General features: G+C 38.6%; 2 protein-coding genes across 2 annotated transcripts in view; one reads left to right on the top strand and one right to left on the bottom strand.

Moving 5' to 3' along the window:
* CCDC146 (coiled-coil domain containing 146) overlaps positions 1–19,197 on the bottom strand; it is a 111,642-nt gene extending 92,445 nt beyond the window's left edge. Inside the window, exon 1 of the mRNA XM_024738116.1 lies at positions 19,039–19,197. Within this exon, the coding sequence (XP_024593884.1) occupies positions 19,039–19,197 (159 nt within the window). The remainder of the gene's footprint in view (positions 1–19,038) is intronic.
* FAM185A (family with sequence similarity 185 member A) overlaps positions 1–19,616 on the top strand; it is a 203,239-nt gene that overhangs the window by 90,863 nt on the left and 92,760 nt on the right. The window lies entirely within an intron of this gene.

Here is a 19,616-nt window from a genome sequence, read left to right as displayed (position 1 = left end):
TAAGGAGTATCAGAGGAAAGGTGCTATTTTATACAGGTGGTCTGGGGAGACCTCTCTGTGGAGGTGACATTGGAACAGAGACTTGAAGATACAGGAGAACAAGCCAGGCAGATATCTGGGAGAAGTATGCTCCAGGCAAAGGGAGCATCAGGTGCAAAGGTGCTTGGCACGTTTCAGGGTCAGCAAGGAGGCTGGAAAAGCTATGCCATGAAAAATTAAGCAGGGTAAAGAGAGGTAAGGAGTATCAGAGGAAAGGTGCTATTTTATACAGGTGGTCTGGGGAGACCTCTCTGTGGAGGTGACATTGGAACAGAGACTTGAAGATACAGGAGAACAAGCCAGGCAGACCTCTCTGTGGAGGTGACATTGGAACAGAGACTTGAAGATACAGGAGAACAAGCCAGGCAGATATCTGGGAGAAGTATGCTCCAGGCAAAGGGAGCATCAGGTGCAAAGGTGCTTGGCACGTTTCAGGGTCAGCAAGGAGGCTGGAAAAGCAAACAGTCTCGGGTGGGAGGGGTTTAGGAGATGAGGTCAGAGAGAGCTTGGGGAGTTGGGGTTAAATAAGAAATGCGGGTGGGGCTGCCAGATCATCTAGACCTTGTGAGTCATGGTGAGGATTTTGCCTTTTACTCAGAGTAGGTAAGAGCCGTAAGGGTTTTGATTACAGAAGGTACATGATTTCATCCAGTTTTAAAAGCAGAGAATAGACTGTTGAGAGACAAGATTGAAGCATGAACACAAGTTTGATGGTATTTGCAATAACCTTGGAGAGTGACAGTGGTTGCAGTGAAGTGGATCTTTAAGATAAAGGTGTGGACAGTGGAAAGATTTAGAGTTATCACAGAAAAGTACGGGATTTTAGCCTGAGCAACTTGAAGGACGGAGCCACTGTTGACTGAGATGGGGAAGAACTGCGCGGGGGAGCTGTCTGGAAAGTGTGTGGGCGGGCGGGTAAGGGGTGGGGACCCGCAGTTTTGAATCTTCTCAGTTCAAATATCTATAAGACATCCAAGTGGATGGCATTTGGATGTTAGTGTGATGTTCAGGGAAGACATCTAGGTCGCTAGAATAGAAATGGTAATGAATCTGTGGGACTAGATGAAATAACCTAGTAAATAGGTGTACGTGGGGCAGACGCTTTCACAGAAGGGGTTGGAGATAGGGAGGAACCAGCACAGTCGCATCCCATCCACCCACCTTGTAAATGTGTCACTTGAGAAGTCCCAGGGTTGCTTCCTTATGAAGAGGGCAGAGATTTCTTCCTACTGGAACAGATAACTTTCTCTGGATTATTTGAGATTTGGATGTGCTTTTCCTTGCTTCTGCCAGCCACACTATTTTGTTGGGTTACTAGATGTCTTAGAAGCCATTATGTTACTCTACTATGGATTTCTGCAAATCATTGCTTTTGACTTAAGCAGTCACTTCACAGTGAAGGGAGGAAGCAATGACATACTGAAGCCTCAGACAGTGCATCTTCTGGGAGACACCAGCTTGTGAGGGTGGAGTGTTGTCACGCAGGATACAGTGTGTGCATGTGCGTGTGTGTGTATGTGTGTACGTGTGCATATAGACCAAGAAACATTCTTTGTTAACAGTGTAATGCCCAAGTTTGAGGAATCACGTATGGACATTTTAAATCGTTAGAGCACTAGTTTGCTATGATTATAAACCTTTAGTTACGCAGAGACTGGTTTTACTCCTTTTCTCTATTTTTAAGACATTAATGATCTTAAAACTTGCTTCTTTCACAAACATTCTCCAATAGCTATCCAAATTAGAGGTAACCTAAGTCTTATATTTCTAATAGCTTTCAAAGAGCTTACACTGGAATGGCTATCAATAAATATGACTCGGAATTTTCACTTATGTTGGGTCCAGCTGCAGGTAGAAATGAGAGTAGTTCTCTGCATATGGGTAGGTTCCCCTTGTGGTGTGTTGATGCATGTACATGCACACACACGAATACCCCACATGTACATATATAATATACATTCATGCTTATATATGGTATTTGTAACACATCTGCTATAGCACACAAGGAAACCTGCCCATTGAAATAAAATAGACATGTAGCTCTTACATGTAGTCAAAAGTCAATACAACAAAAATCACACTTGGCCAATAGCTAACTTATTTTAAGCAATGTTATATAAAATAGATTGTCATAAAATAGAACTTCAGGCAGTTTAATTCCCTATAACAAATTCTGTGCTATTAGTGCACCTGTGTCCCAGGGGTAAACCAAAATTAAAACCATGATCTAGATAACTGGTGATCAGCATCTTCCTAGGCTTCACACAGTAACTCAAAACGATCTTTATTTTTTTTTTTATTTTGATGTAATCCAACTTATCTATTTTCACTTTTGTTTCTTGTGTTTTTGGTGTCAACTCCTAGAAATCATCGCCAAACCCAACATCATGAAGCTTTTGTTTTTTGGGGGTTTTTTTGTGGCTGTGTGTGGGCTTTCTCCAGTTGAGGCGAGCGGGGGCTACTCTTGGTTGCGGTGCACAGGCTTCTCATCGCGGTGGCTTCTCTTGTTGCGGAGCACAGGCTCTAGGGTGCAGTCTTCAGTAGTTGTGGCTTGCGTACTCTAGAGCGCAGGCTCACTCAGTAGTTGTGATGCACGGGCTTATTGCTCCTCAGCATGTGGGATTTCCCGGACCAGGGCTCGAACTTGTGTCCGCTGCATTGGCAGGCGGATTCTTAACCACTGTACCACCAGGGAAGCCCGATCTTTATTATTTTATTAGCCATTTTCAGAATGAAATCTGCACTGTAATGCTTAGAATATATATTCTTCTTTTGAAAGCAAAAAATCACATTTTAAAATAGACAGCTTTTTTTGTTTTAGCCCCTTAAAATAGCTATTACATTTATCTTTATTATCTTAATCCAATAAATATTAATCATTTGCCTACTATGTGTATAGCATGGTGTGACGTGCTTATTAAATTATTTTGAATAAGATCTTTTCCAAATAATAACTTTCTAAACTCTCAAAATATAAGTTTAATCTCTAGCATTCAAGATTTCCTCTGAGTGGGACTTCCCTGGTGGCGCAGGGGTTGGGAGTCTGCCTGACAATGCAACGGACACAAGTTCGAGCCCTGGTCTGGGAAGATCCCACATGCTGTGGAGCAACTAAGCCCGTGTGCCACAACTACTGAGCCTGTGCTCTAGAGCCCACGAGCTACAACTACTGAGCCCACACATTGCAGCTACTGAAGCCCACACGCCTAGAGCCTGTGCTCTGCAACAAGAGAAGCCACCGCAATGAGAAGCCTGTGCACCGCAACCAAGAGTAGCCCCTGCTCGCCTCAACTAGAGAAAGCCCGTGTGCAGCAACGAAGACCCAACGCAGCCAAAAATACATAAATAATTAATTTAAAAAAAGATTTTCTCTGAGTGATTAAGGATGACACTGTTTAAGATGAATTGCTTCTCTATTCCAAAAGCCCTCATACAAAAGTTCAGCATATTTGGAATCATATAGAACCTGAAAACTTGCTCACTTTCTATCTCTGGAAATTGGCTTTCTCATCTTCTACAAGAGGCAAGTAATTTGTGCTTATGTTGTGAAAGTTTATCAGAGAAGGGACCACAAAACTATTTGCCTACAATTTATTTCCCATTCAGTAATGAGTATCATAATTTTTTTCAGTTAATCCAAGTAACCTGTTTTAATTTTTGTTTAGCGATTCTGCATCTGAATACTCATAATGATAAGCAGCTGTCCCTTGCCGAGTGCCAACCATGTGCTGGACACTTTCCTGGGAGCATTTCCAATGTTATCTCTGTTGCTGAGGGTAGTGCCACAATAAGGAGGTAAAGACTTTACACCACTAAAGTCTTCCCTGAGGAAAACAAAGAAACAAACAATCTCTGTTATCTACAAACTCTGTATCATGTGTGGGCCATTTTCAGCTTTCCTGGCTTGCTTGGTGTTTTTCTCATGAAATGAACTAATTTTCTCTGATAAATAACCTGTGGAAATTCCATGGTAAAGTACGTACATTGTAAACCTCAGTATCACCCCTGCTCTGATTTTCTGTGTGAATCTACAAAGTGGAAGATGATTCCAATTAAATCTTAATTTAAGGTGAAGCATCTCTTTTGTATCTTAACAAAAACAATTACCTGATATTCTGTTGAGGGAAGATTTTTTTTAAAATAATTTATTTTCAAGGGTGTTAATGTCCCTACTTAACCTAGTGGTTAAAAATTATTTCTGTAGCTAAGTCAGAATTTATAACAATTCTGGCAGAAAAGGCAAGCAAGTTTCTGTTCTCTCCAAACACTGTTTTACTTCCATGGTTACATGGCAGGATTCACAAGGAAAACATTCCCCTTAACTACAAAGCACTTTGTAAATTCTTTGGGAGCCAAAAGATTTCTCATGTAAACACCAAAGTTCTTATTTTCATTATATAAAATTTAATTATATAAAATAATTCTTTAAAAATGCAAATATCATTTATAAATGAATGGTGCTGCCGATGGTGACTTTTAAAATTTCTATCGTATAACAAGTAAAATTTTTGTCTTTATCTGATCAAGCAAATGATTAAAAATCTAGAGCAGCTCATGGGTATATCATGGGTAGTTATGGAAGTTGAATGGTTACATAAGTTACGGTCTTTATGGTATGGTATTTATGGGGTTGGTATTTAACAGGCTGAACCGCTGTAGTAGAGGTTCTTGAACTGTGTCCCCAGCGACGCTAAGGTTCTGTAGACATATTTCATGAAGGTTAAAGGAAGTGGGGTAGGGGGCGATGCTAGGAGAATGTATGCTTCATGAAGCACTGTTCACCTCGAATAGTTCTGCTTTTATATCTTGGATTTTGAGGCTTCATCTTCAATTTCACTTAAAAGATTTTGTTCTGTTTTCAAAAAATATTTGAAAATCATTGCCTCCCCATTGCATATCCCTTGCTCAGTCAGCAAAAATAAAACTGAAATAGATGTACAATGGCTCTAACTTGTTATGATATTTCTCTTTTTTTTAGAATTTTATTTTATTTTATTAATTAATTTATTTTTGGCCGCGTTGGGTCTTTGTTGGTGCGCGCAGGCTTTCTCTAGTTGCAGCGAGCGGGGGCTACTCTTCATTGCGGTGCGTGGGCTTCTCATTGCAGTGGCTCCTCTTGTTACGGAGAACGGGCTCTAGGCACGCGGGCTTTAGTAGTTGTGGCACGAGGGCTCAGTAGTTGTGGCTCATGGGCTCTAGAGCGCAGGCTCAGTAGTTGTGGTACACGGGCTTAGTTGCTCCGTGGCATGTGGGATCTTCCTGGACCAGGGCTCAGACCTGTATTCCCTGCATTGGCAGGCGGATTCTTAACCACTGAGCCACCAGGGAAGTCCCAGATATTTCTAACTTTAAACATTTAAGTATCTGAGAATTTAGGTGGACTTGTTGCGGAAAATGCATTCAGAAACTCAGAAGAAATTTCTCCTCTTTAAGTGTGCCTTGTAAACTAGTGATTCAGTAGTGTGATTCTTTTGGTGGAGGACGTTACTAATTACTACGTACATCTATTCCTTTGCAAGTGGCATGGCTACACATGTTACAGTGCACTAAGAGTTGGCAAGGAATATCAAGAAGAATAGCAAAGGCTTCGTGCTTTCAAAGTTCCTGAAGCTACTATAGATTAGCTTAAAAAACAGGGAAGAAATAATAAGTGGCATATGGTACAAGCACTATGCAGGGAAGTTACAGCAAAAGAAGTGTTCCCATTTTGTCAAGGAAGTGGCATGCTTTAAGAAGGTGGGGTCTGAGCTGTCCTGGAAAAACTGCATAGAGTTCTGAAGCACTGAAGTGTGGAAAACACTCCTAGGCTGTGTAGAGGATGAGCAAAAGCAGGTTGGAAAATCAGGAGCTAGTTAGGAAAACAATGATATGTCTAATGTGGCTGGAGCATAAGGTATATGTAGCAGAGAACAGTAAAAAAAAAATTAAAGAGAAGAAAGAAATGGTTGATCAGATTGTAGAGTTCAAGCAAGTGATATTTAATCCTTATGTTAATGCAAGAAAAAAATCAAATCTAAGTGCCTACAATCTCCCCTACCACCTATTGGTTGTTCAGTTCTGTGCCTGGACCTGAGGTGATGATGGGATACTGGGTGGGGAGGAAAACTGGAAGGAACTCTAAAGACTGTTTTATAAAATAATGAAATGGCCAAAAATATCAAGGAGAAGAGGGGTGTAGATAGAAAGGGGGAAAAACCTGCCTGGGGATGGGAAACAATGTTTCCGGGGAAGTTTTTAAAGAGGGGGTCAAGTTGGGTGTGTGTGGGAGAGGCATCTGCTTTGATGAGGAATTTTAGGAAGTTATGCCTCGTGATGTGCTGTGGAACTCCCTCCTCTCTTCCTGAAGGAACCTTCAGTATAGTCAAGTTGCTTTCCACAGCTTTCTGGAGGCAGATCTGTGTTTCCTTTGGCTGTGCTGAGATGGGTTTTAGGGTGGAAGAGAGATGGCTCCCTTTTATTCAGTTCACAAACTATCTACACAGAGCATGGGGGTTTCCCCAGTGCCCCAGGGGGAGTGGAGCTGTGGTGCTGGTGGTGACAGGAGATGTGAAGGGGAGAGAATGGGGAGCGACCTTCACCTCTGCATCCTTCACTTCTATATCCACCACATCCAACTCTGTTTTACATATTGAGCTGCTGTGTATGATTTTTACTGGAAAAAAAGTGATAAAAGCAGTTTAAAAAGAGGATGAAAATCACGATGGTAGACAGTGAGTTACCCTTGAAGGTGAGAAATGTACTATTAGTGTAAAATGAGGCTCAGAGAACTTACATGGCTTTCTGAAGCCTGTATGGCTAGTACATGCAGAGCAAGGACTACAACCCATTTTTACTGAACCACTCTTCCACTCCCCGCAACCTCCCACCAATCAGAGATTTTCTTTCCAAACCATTAGTATTTAACATAGCTTGAGCCTGTTCATTCTTAGATGTAGTCTCTATAGACAGCAAAATTCCTGTCTTCTTAATCTGAGGTTGATGTCTGGTAATGCTTGTACCCCCTTAATTCATATCTCTGATGCCACCCAGGTATACTTGTTTGCCTACACCTAGGTATGCATGGGCTGGGAATATGTAAAGAACATTTGCCTCCGAAGATAATGGACTTGGCGTGAGGTTCTAAGCTTCCCATCATCTCCTCTCCATTTCCCCTTATACCAACATACATGCCAGATAGAATAAAGGTTAAAATAAGATGACTCAAACTATCAATGTACTAGGAGAAAACACAGGAAACAATTTATGTGTCAGAGTGCCAAAGGTCTTCTTAAGTAGGACATAAAATCGTGAAGTTGTAAAAGAAAAGATCAGTAAATTTAAGCACATAGAAAATAAACTGCCACATGGAGAAAAGCCACCTTAAGCAAACTCAAAAGAAATCCAAAATCCGAGAGAAAGAGTTTGCAATGCATATTATACACAAAGGCCTACTTTCTGTATGTATAAAGAGTTTCTATGAATCTCTAAGAAAAACTACACAATAAAAAAAAAAAGGAAAAAAAGACGTGAACAAAATTTATGAAAAAAAGAAAGTACAAATAGGTCTCTACGTTAACCATGCTTCCAGCTTCTGTAAAGTTGATGCTTTAGCATCTGCCCTACACGCCTATGCCAGATACACCTTGTTCAAAACCACCTGATAATATGCCTGAGTTGTCTTGCCTCCTTCACTGTCCTCCTGGCCCACCTTGACAAGAGTCCTCCTGGGAGGAGGACAACCTTTCAAATGGAAACCAACCAATCCAGAGTCCACACCCTTAGCCATCTCGTTTATTAGGTCCTCACACTCTGGTCAACTATACAACTGCCCTCATCATCCCAATGCCAGGTGCCAAACAACTAGGGACATCTCCTATGCCCCAGAGCCTGCTGAAATTATTCAAACTAGCCAATCCTAAGCTGCTTACTCTGCCTCATCCATTCCTTCCCAGGGAAACAACAATAAAGGCTCTTGCCCACTGTTCCGCCCTCTCCCTCTGCCTCCTGACCCACCTGATGCTTCCCCCCATGACATGGCATGCCTCCTTCTTTTAGGAACTGTGAGTAATAGACTATCATTCCAGTGGCAATTGTCTCCTGACCTGTTGGCCTTCCTATACCTCACATTTTCTATTAATACACTGTATTTTATTTATCTATCTATCTATTTATTTATTGGCTGAACCCCAAGGCTAGCGGGATCTCAGTTCCCCGACCAGGGATTGAACCGGGGCCACAGCAGTGAAAGCACCAGATCCTAACCACTAGACCACCAGGGACTCCCAGTACACTATATTTTAAAACAATCTTAAACATATGAAAAGATGCTCCACTCCACTCATTTTAACGTAAATGTAAATAAAGACTATGATGAGATAACCTTTTCCCCCAACAGAGTGACAAAAGTTGAAAAGTCAGACAGACCACAGTAAAGAGACATTTATTGTTGAGGGGAACATAAATTATTACAACCTTTATGGACAGCACCTTAGCAGTAAAAAAGTCTTTTTAAATACACAAACTCATGATCTGGCAATTCCACTTCAAAAGTATTGAAAGTAGGATCTCAAAGAGATAATTGTACACTATGTTCATAGCAGCATTATTTATAATAGCCAAGAGGTGGGAGCGACCCAAGCGTCCACTGACAGCTAAACGGATAAACAAAATGTGGTATGTACATACAATGGAATATTATTGTCTTAAAAAGGAGGGAAATCCTGTCACATGGTACAACATGGATGCATCTTGAAGACATTATGCTTTGTAAAATAAGCCAGTCACAAAAGACGAATACTGTAAACTATGAGGTATCTGAGAGTAGTCAGATTAATAGAAACAAAGTAGAATGTGGTGGCCAGGTGCTGGGAGGAGGGGGAAATGAGAAGGTGGTGTTTAATTGATAGAGAGTTTCAGTTTTGCGAGATGAAAAATTCTGGAAATTGGGTGCAGAACAAGGTGAATATACTTAGCACTACTGAACTGTACATTTAAAAATGGTCAAGAGGCTTCCCTGGTGGCGCAGTGGTTGAGAGTCCGCCTGCCGATGCAGGGGACGCGGGTTCGTGCCCCGGTCTGGGAGGATCACACATGCCGCGGAGCGGCTGGGCCCGTGAGCCATGGCCGCTGAGCCTGCGCGTCCGGAGCCTGTGCTCCGCAACGGGAGAGGCCACAACAGTGAGAGGCCCGCATACCACTAAATAAATAAATAAAAGGTCAAGATGGTATATTCTATGTTATGTCTATTTTTCCACAATTAAAAAAAATTTTTTAAACAAACAAACCCATTGATCCAGCAATCCCACTATTAGGAATTTGTCCTTTTTAAAAAATTTTTTAAATTCTTTTAGTTCAGGGGCTGTCTTCTTTACTTTAATATTCCACATTGTACTGCTACTGTTATTTTTTTGAGGGTTTTCAGTAAACATTTATTGGAGGTGAATTCTACTGACTTAAAACATGCTCACTTTTTAAAATAAGAAGGTGTACTAGTGTTAATATTTGGAACTGGATAATTTTCTAAAATAATGCCAATATTTAATATTTTTTTATAGAAAATAGTTACACATTTGATTAAATCTAAGACATCATTGAATATATGACACACCATTATTTTATGTTCTATGGAGATAGGAAAAAAGTGCTGTCAAATTATGACAAAATGCTTTTTTATCACTTGAATTTTTATTTTACACTCATTGAGTTTTTTAAATTAATTTTTATTGGAGTATAGTTGCTTTACAATGTTGTGTTAGTTTCTCCTGTACAGCAAAGTGTATCAGCTATATGTTTACATATATCCCCTCTTTTTTGGGATAGGAATATGTCCTTTTAATATAATTATTTCAGTGTGAAATGAGGCACGCCTAAGGTTACTGACTCTATCATTGTCTGTAAGAGCAGAAGATCAGAAATAATCCAAGTATCTTATAATAGGGATTTGATTAAAGTATGCTCCACCGTGCATTGAAATACCATGCAAACATTAAAACGAACATAACAGTTGCATGTATATGTGAAGAAAGCAAGTACGTATATTATACTACCACTTGCTTGTTTGTGCGTAGACTTCTGCAAGGCTATATAGGAGACTGTTAATGATGGTTGCCTCTGGGGAAGGGGACAGCGGACTGGGGGATGGGGTGACAGGCTGACTTACTTTTCACTGTGTACTATTCTGCACCTTTGAATTTTGTACTCCAGTAAGTCCCCTACATAGGAACCTTCACGTTGCGAACTTTCAAAGATGCAAACGTGCATTCACACGTCCAATCACATAAGTTAGTTCACACGTCTGGTGTATATTGTCACATGCATGCATCCTCTACAAGTGGCTGTGCTTTTGTGTACTGTACTGTATTGAGTACAGTAGTACAGTATCTTTATTTCAAGCCCAGGATGTCCAGAAGCAAGCGTAAAAGCAGCGGTATATAGCCAATTGTGTTAGTTGGGTACCTAGGCAAACTTTGTTGGACCTACAAACAAATTGGACTTACGACGTCGCTCTTGGTACAGAACTCATTTGAATGTAGAGGACTTACTGTACTGCATATTTTATGTATTAGAAAATAGTTAAAAAGAAAAAAATACTAACCTCATGGCTGAAAAAACTTTAATCCCTGGCTCTCTGAAATTCTATTCTTTAACTTCCTAGTCTGGCTTGTATCTTACTACTTGACCACTGAGACCCTGATCTTGTTTGCCTAGTGAAGACTGTAATGACTGGTTTGTTTCAGCAGACTTTTCTGGTGTTCACTACTGCTGACTCATTTACTGCTGTTACCTGTAAATGCAGTTGCTGAATAGCCAGATTCCCAACCCTACTCCCCTCTGCTTTATTTCCCCCAAATCTCCCCAACAGATAAGAGTACCATCTCCCCATCCACCTATATAACATAGATTTTAATCAAAAAAGCATTATTTATTTTAATCCTTAAGCTTCCATCTTCAGTGACTGATATATTCAAATAGTTCTTGGGTTTTACTAAAGGTACTTTGTTTCTCAAGATGTACATTCTCTACTGAGAACCACAAGCTATCAAAAGCCGACTTACTTTCTCTCTCAAGAACTTTCTTTCTCAGAGGAAAAAACAGTACCATTAAGTATTTCTCCTAATCCTTATTTTAGAAAGCAACATCTGTTCACAGTGACAATTAAAAAAAAAAAACAGCATCCGAGTTTAGAGTATTATTTTAAATATTTATATCAACTTGTTACAATAGTAGATAAAACAGTGAAAAATAAAGAGGTAATTAAAACTTTATTAAGTATATAATTAAAATAAACACACGGGCATGCACGCACACACAAACTAGGTTCTCATTATGTCAGTAAAGGAATCAAAAAAAGGAAGGGGAAATCAAGAAGCATTAACCACACAGATGAAGGAACACACGCGGCCGAGGGTAGAGCTGCTCCCTGCTGCATTTGCCTCTGGTCCCAAGCCCGGAGTCTGACGTGTGGTGGATGCTCAGGAGAGATTTTCAGGATGAGTAGGAGATAAGCTCACAGACAGGAGGCAGAAGAACTGCCAAGTCCTCTCTATCCTCAATTTTCAACACTCTCTGACTCCCATTTAACACTGATCATGTGTTCAGATAGCAGAGTTTTTTGTGACAACACCCCCAGATTCCTGGCCAGAATCATCTTGCAGGTGCCAAGGGTGAGGATATCCTAACATGGGGCCTTCTTTTCTCTTATCCTGAGTTCTTGTACAGTGTACGATTTTTACTGATTGAATTTAGGGGTGCTAATCTACTTTGCAAAGTGGAATATGGCTTCTATGCTTGTAATCCTGATATAAATATATATCCCGATATAAATATATATCCTGATATAAATCTCCAATTTTTGTAAATAGATATGAGCCATGTCAATACACCAAACGTTTAAGTGTATGCCAGGCATGACCCACGGTCTTCTTCCACATTGGAAAGATTTTAAAATTTCCACCTTACTGTCAAAGTAAAAAAATAAAATAAGACCCTTTATGGGAAAAATGGAACCTATCTGTATTGTTTAATAAATTATCAGTCTGTTTAAAGTTTCTTGACAGCCAAACAAAATCTTGAAGAATTATTCTTGTAAGCCTGCCTCAATGTCTGAAGAAAAAATGAGAACATGCCAACAATAGCAAGACTTGTGGAAATATTTTAAAAAGAAATTTAGCAGTTTTTAAATGCCTATTCTCTAAATACAGCTATTAGTGAGGTGTGATAACTAAGAAAGGATAGGGAAACTGAAGAGAAATATTTAAATAGAGAGTTAAAATATTTATCTTTATTTTTTCTTTTAATATACAGTTTACTTAAAAAGTCAATTTGTAAAACCCTAAAATAGCAGTGTTTAAATGTGTGAATGTCAAGTGAAGAATGTCAGGTGAAATGTGTGTCAGGCTAGGAGACAGGAGACTGGGTTCCAGGCCTGGCTCTGCATCTGCCTAGCTGTGCAAACCAGGGCAAGTCTCAATCTTTCAGAACCTTTAAGATGGAAATAATGATATCTCAAACTTCCTTATGAAATCATTATGAAAACTAAATTATATACTTGAAACTACCTTGACTGTAAGCTCCTTGAGGATGGGAATCTTACACTTTCATCTTTGTAACCAGTTACTTGATTAATTCATGTATGAAAGAAATAGAAAACATTTTCAATCTTTGAAAAACATTTTAAATTTCATTACAGATTATTTCAAGAAACTCATCAGTAACTCTATAGAAGATCCAATCTTGAAAATGAAGGAAGCTTTAGTAGCATCAGAAAATCACCAAGTTTTCAGAAATTAATTTAAAATTTTATTAAAAATTCCAAAAATATATTTAATCTGTTACCAGCCTTAAGAGATCAAAATTAATAAAAAATAAGAAAGCGTCATTTGAACATGTGAATATCCCCCCCCAAAAAAGAGATAATTTTAAAGGTAGGGAATTAGGTAAACAATGGCAACATCTTTTCATAAATATGCAGTGGTAGACTGTGCTGTTAAATACACATAAGAAGCAATTTGCATTCCTTTCAGAAAAGCAGTCTGAATACCAAGAACCTGCTATGTCTATATCTTCAGCCCAGGGACTTCCCTGGTAAGCCTGAGATTCACATATTGGACACTCCCCTCAGACCATTGCTTATTCTGAATTCTCTGTCATTTATAGTACCATAATCCAGCCACTTTCCTAAATCAGAAATCCAAACATCAATTTAGACTTTTTCCTCTCCCTCACCCTGTCGCCATCCATTCAGACACTAAATCCAGCATGTTACACTTCCTTACTATCTCTCCTATATGTATTCTATCCTTTTTTCCATGGCCATTGCTTGGTTCAGTCTCTCTTCACATCTTCTCTTGATCACTGAAATGGTATTCCAGTTGGTGATATGGTGGTGGGAATGGAAAACAGATGAACTTAATAGATATTTAAGAGAGAAAATAAACTGACAGAATACAGGAGGAGAATTAGGTTTGGGAGGAGAGTAATAAATTTAATTCTGAGCATGTTTAGTTGGAGGTAACTTGGGGGTCATCCAGGTGAAGACATTCCAAGTATATGCATGTATAGGTGTGGGCAAAGCTTAAGATAAGAAAAGTAGGTTCATAGTGGACACCACAGATATGGACAAAATATCCCCTATTGTGTCTTACTGCCTCTGAAAAGCTTTTTTCCAGATCATCTCAACCCAAGGTGATTGTTCCTTCCATTCAGTTCTAATTACACTTTTGGCACCTCCAGACTCTCAACAATCCATTGCCTTTTGTTGATATTTAACATGTCAAGTTTCTTATTTCCCAAATTAAGCTTCTAAAGAACAGTACCCTTTTATATGCTTTATGCCTGTGAATGTCCATGCGTCTAGCACTGTGCAGCACACAGGACGTGCTCAAAACAAAGGAGGAGCTGAAAGGATAAATTTGAGTAAATTTCAGTAACTTTAATAATAATGGTAATAAACATCTCCTAGCACAGAGCCTGGCACATAGTGGGTGCTGAATTAATACCTGTTAAACGGATTAAGACTTAATGTCTCCCACTGCTCTTCAAAAACTTCTTGCTATCTCAGTTCTTTTCCCATTGGATGTGAAACTAAAACTTGAACACAAATATATTTATTACACATTTTTAAGGAGTCCAAAAGTTGATAGTTTTATATAGAAGCTGTTTCAGTGAAAAGGTCACATGTCAACAAGCCTAATCCATCTTCATCTACACACCCACAATGCTTGCATACCCCACACTCTACTTTTAACAGAATTTTGTACTCTGTGCAGAGTCACACTTTTGCTCCCTTAGTGTTTCCCTCCAGTGTTCACACTGTCCCTTGTGCCTCCCAAATGCTCCTGTGCTACCTTTTCTCTACCCCTGGGTTAAGTCAGGTCAAAGACTTAACAATGACTGGCACAAAAATTATTTTCAGGAAATGAAGAGAAGGGAGGAGCTGACTCGTTCTGGTGAAAAGTAAAAGAGCCAAAAGTCTTAGGCAAGATAATTTCATGTTTTGATTTTGGCTCCTGGCATTAAGACAAGGATGACTTTATGGCATCCAACTTTTGGAAAAATTCAACATCTGACACACTGACATTTGACAACCAAGGTCACCCTTAGAAATCAGTGCTACTTTACATGACCATGTACAGTTTAAAAGTAGAAATCCTGACTTAGGGAATACCATGAAAGCTATAACTTACATTAAGCCTGAATGTGCAACAGACATGAGCTTTGAACAAAGAGACATATGCTATTTGTTAAAAGAATGATTTTTAAATACTAAATATTTACTGCTTGTCTCTGTGCAAGGTCTTGAGCCAGGTGCTGTGTAGGATATACATAAAATCACACATGACCCTTGCCATGGTATTAGATGAAAACAGTTACATATTGCCCATCAGAGTGTATATCTTGGTATAATCTTTTTGGAAAGCCAATTGAAGGTATCAACTAAAGCTGAATATAAACCTAAACTATGACACAGGAACCCCACTCCTAGGTAAACACCCAAGATAAATGAATTCATAAGTATAAGGCATGCACAAGAATGATCATGGCACCTTATTCATAATCATCCAAACAGGAAACAACCCAAATCTCTAAATAGAATAGAATGGACAAGAAAATTATGGTATATTTACACAAAAGAACACTATATAGCAATTTTTCAATATTGAACTAAGGCACACATGGTACTCTGAATAAATTTCACAGATTCAGTGCTTACCAAAAGGAGCCAGACACAATGGAAAACATACTGTATGATTCCATTCATATGATTTTTGAAAAGAGGCAAAACTAATACATCGTGATAAGTCAGAATAGGTCTAACTTTGGTGGGAGAAATGACTGGGAAGAGCCTCAAGGGACACCACTGTGTTGCAGGAAATATATTTTCATCTGAGTGGGAATATGACAGAAATGAAGAAGAGATAAATTCAAGAAATACTTAATGGAGATATTTTACCCTCAAACTGGTAAAGAGAATGCAGGAGGAGAATTAGGATTGGGAGAATGATGAATTTAGTTCTGAACACGTTGGTTATTGGCATACGTAAAAAAACATTGCTGGACCCTGAGTATTTGCGAGGTTTGCTGTGTATATGTTATACCTTAGCAAAAAAAATTTTTAATAAAAGTTTTCAACGGGACAAGAAAAGTCTGCAGAGTGCCAGGCCTCATAATTAGGCAGCAATGGAGGAGATGGGGAGCGGGTGTCCAGAATTAACCCACACAGTCCATTGATGTGACTTAGTTCCCAAGCCCCACTTTGAACATTAATCCCAAAGTGTGAATTTGACACAGTGTAGTTCATACCCTGTTAAGTCTTATTGTTTGATGTGATCATAATATCAGTGAGAAATTAAATTTTCTATGCAAAATATTATATGATGAGAAGATATTCAATAAATATTCAATAAAGTGAAAGGTACAGCCTACAAATGCTGTAAGAGTAGACAGGTTGGAGAAAACACTGTGAACTGACTGCACAGGCACAGTTATTTGAAGGAGGTGGGAACTGAGCCAGATTCTAAGAGGTTAGGAATAGATGCAGGGGTTTCAAAGTGTGGCCTATACAAGTGTTTGATCTGATTTTTTCAGTTGGAGTAGCACAGTCTTTCAAGAGGCAACGTGAGTAGGAAGATTGTGGACAGCCACGACCTTGTATCATGCTTTGTGAATGTGTGCCAGTTTCCTAGCCATCTGAACATGGGAGAGTCCATGCTAAGGGGAGTAACGTAAGCAGAAGATCATGAAGACCTAAGTAAATTATTAGATTACAAAAATAGTTTGGGCCCAAATCGCAGAGTGCCATAAATACTGAACACATTCTGTAGGCAATATTAGATGACAGCATGACATGCACGTTTTACAACTCAGTAGTGCTGGACCAACTGTGTGCCTACCATTAACAACAATAAACGCTATAAGCAGCATCTGGTTCTTTCAGTGTGATGCCAAGCACCTGGGCCTTTGGAAGTGGATTTCTGACAGCTTTCTTTCAGAACTCTTGCTATTCTGCAGGTTCAGCTTCTCTTTAGACAACTGAAGGAGGATAGCTTTTATATAGTAGGTTAAAAAAATTGTAAGACTCGTGAATCTTAGAGGAATGTTAAAAGAGTTAGAAAAAAAAGCTATAGATGCCAATAGGAACAATCTCAGGGGTGTTTATTACGGAAACAAAGTTGTTTGAAGCCAGTAATTCATCCTGCAAGATTTTGCTGACGAAAGGAAGAATTCTCCGTAAAATTATTGGTGTAATTACTACTCAAAATGGGAGGACCATTCTTTCACCGTATAATCTAAGTTACCTACTTTATTAGGGGCTGGTCATACTCAATGATTAATAGCTATAATTTGTGCATACGTTGAGTATTGAGAGATTCTTGAAATATTTAATGAATTGTTACATTGAAGATCAATATGCAAGAGAAGTTGTCCTAAGTTCTCCTTTGACTTTACAAGTCAAATCTTCCATGTTTCTTTATCTGTGGCTTAAAAAATTTGACTATAATTTTTATTGTTAGCATAACCTTTGGTAGAAATAAACTGTACCTTTATTTGATATAATTATTAAAGGTAGTGGTATGAAAGTAGAAATACTATTGCAAAGCTGGACATATGATGGATTTTAGCAGAAATAGAGAATGCTGATCATTTGAAAATATTAATACTAGAGATATGAACTCATCATTCTAAATATATCAAGATATGTATAGAAATAGATATAAATTTGTGTGGATAAATATATTTATGTACCTATTTCCCAGCTCTGAGAGTGCTGAGAAGCAATGACAGACCAATAGCAATGAACACAGCCAGCACTGAGATCTTAGTTTTCAAATATCATTCTCCACTAAAATAGGAACCAAGGATCCTTTGAGAAATGGCTGATCCTAGAGTTGGAGCAAAGAAAATGCAAGATGAATCTGGAACATATTCTATGACAGAAAGTTAAAAGGTACACAAAGAATCATAGGAGCATGTCAAAAGTAAGCCTTCTTGAAAGGGTGTACACTGGCCAAATCTGGGACAACTGAAGCATCAAAATGAATAATGGCAATAATGGATTATAGCTCACTGAGTAGAATAAGAACTCATGAGTCCACCCTGATGGATGGATGGATGGATGGGTGGATAGACAGATAGAAAGAAAAGAAGAGAAAGTTCTACCTTATAGTAGGAAGACAACCAATAAATGTAGAAAAAATAATGGAATGAGAAAATTGCCATTTGGCAACCATTGTAATCATAATTAATTTGGGCAAGAATCATCAAGAGATGTAAAACTAGTAGGTGACAATTTTAGAAGGAATAGGTTACTTAAATAGCCTCAGAGTATCTCCTCGTAGGTGCTTATCAATTTCAAGAAGAAAAGTAATAACTTTATAGGAGAGAAAGCTAGAAGTCACCACCTTAACCAAGTGATCAATGCTGAAAACATGAGTAATGGGACAAACTGACTTCATGTGTCCCGGATATGAGGTTTATATGTATATATAAAACAAAAGCTCAGGCTTCCCTGGTGGCACAGTGGTTGAGAGTCCGCCTGCCGATGCAGGGGACACGGGTTCGTGCCCCAGTCTGGGAGGATCCCACATGCCGCGGAGCGGCTGGGCCCGTGAGCCATGGCTGCTGAGCCTGCGCGTCCGGAGCCTGTGCTCCGCAACGGGAGAGGCCACAGCAGGGAGAGGCCCGCGGACCCAAAAAAAAAAAAAAAAAAAAAAAGCTCAACAATAGTTGTAGCAAATGTTTAAAATATTTACACCAAGAAAATATTTGGGTGGGGGATTTAGTATTGCTTCTTGGTTTTAAGTAAAATCTGATTTTGCCCCAAAGACTTTTAAAAGCTTATTTTTATTATGACTATCAAATTTCTAAGATGTTTTATTCAGTTATATTCACATAAGGTTAAGAGTCCAGAATTCAAATGTCCCCTAAATCATTTTCTAAAGTACAGCTCTCAAGCGTGACAGATTGCATATGTGGTCAGTTACTGTTAAAGAAAAACTCTCCTCATATATGGGTATTTCCTAAATGTTCATCTCATTTTTTAAAAAGTCAGACAAAAATCTAACAAAAATCAGATTCCCCTTTTTGCTTCTCTGCTAATAGGAAACAGCATGTTTCTGTGCTGTACTGCAGTAACTACATTTGGTTAGGTAAATGTATATTCTTTCTATCGTTATATGACAGGATATTTTATCTTCATTTTATGGATGTAAATGTAATGTGTCCAGTAATGAAAGAAATCATTTACCAACATACAGAATATACTTAAGTGGCTGCATATATGCAAATATTTATTATGCCTTAAAAGTATCAGAACCTACACTACTGCATTAGTCCAGGAGTATACCATAGGCTTTTGGAAGAGAATGTAGGGGCTGTTTTATTTTAAAGTGCTTCAAACAGTACATATTGCCTACAGGTTACAAATAATAAATTATTTTGATAATGATATTAACTTCACCTGAATTTTTAAGTAGATAGTGAGGCAAGTCTTACTGTAGTAATATATAAATATATATGTACCTCATGCAGACAAATGAAAGCTGGAGTTGTAGATACATCAACGAATCGCTCATCTCGGATGTTAATCGTGGGTGCTACAGCATAAATGGGGTCTTCTTGATCCTTTTCACCTTTCTCCTCTTCCTCTTCTTGTTCTGTGTCTGTGGTACTGTCTTCCATTTTTCACAATTCTAAAATAAAATCATTCCATATTCAGCTATTTAGGGATGTCTTCAGTTATGGTAAAATTAATGGAAAATAATAAAAGCAAGCAAAGCAACTAGAGTAATCTATTCAATGAAATTATAGGTCAGGAAAGTTAGCTACAATCACATTATTATAAAAGACTGCCTTTTTGTAAAGATACTCTCCAATGATGCATTCAAAGCAATAATTCTAATTTTAAGGAGTAGACTATTACTGCATTAATTGGAAAAAATTATGTAACTAGAATATAAGCTCCATGAAGGCAGAAAAGAAACCTAATTTTGTTTATGGAGCATTGTAGTAGGCACTCAATTACTATTCATGGATTGGGTTAATAAAAAGAAGCTTCATCCTTAAAATATAGCACAAAGTTAATTCAAATTAATTTTGGA

This window comes from Neophocaena asiaeorientalis, unplaced genomic scaffold (assembly GCF_003031525.2).
Source record: "Neophocaena asiaeorientalis asiaeorientalis breed wild unplaced genomic scaffold, Neophocaena_asiaeorientalis_V1.1 scaffold170, whole genome shotgun sequence".
Taxonomy (NCBI): Eukaryota; Metazoa; Chordata; class Mammalia; order Artiodactyla; family Phocoenidae; genus Neophocaena; species Neophocaena asiaeorientalis.
Note: the sequence above shows the minus strand (reverse complement) of the source record. Positions and strands in the feature narration are given on the sequence as shown.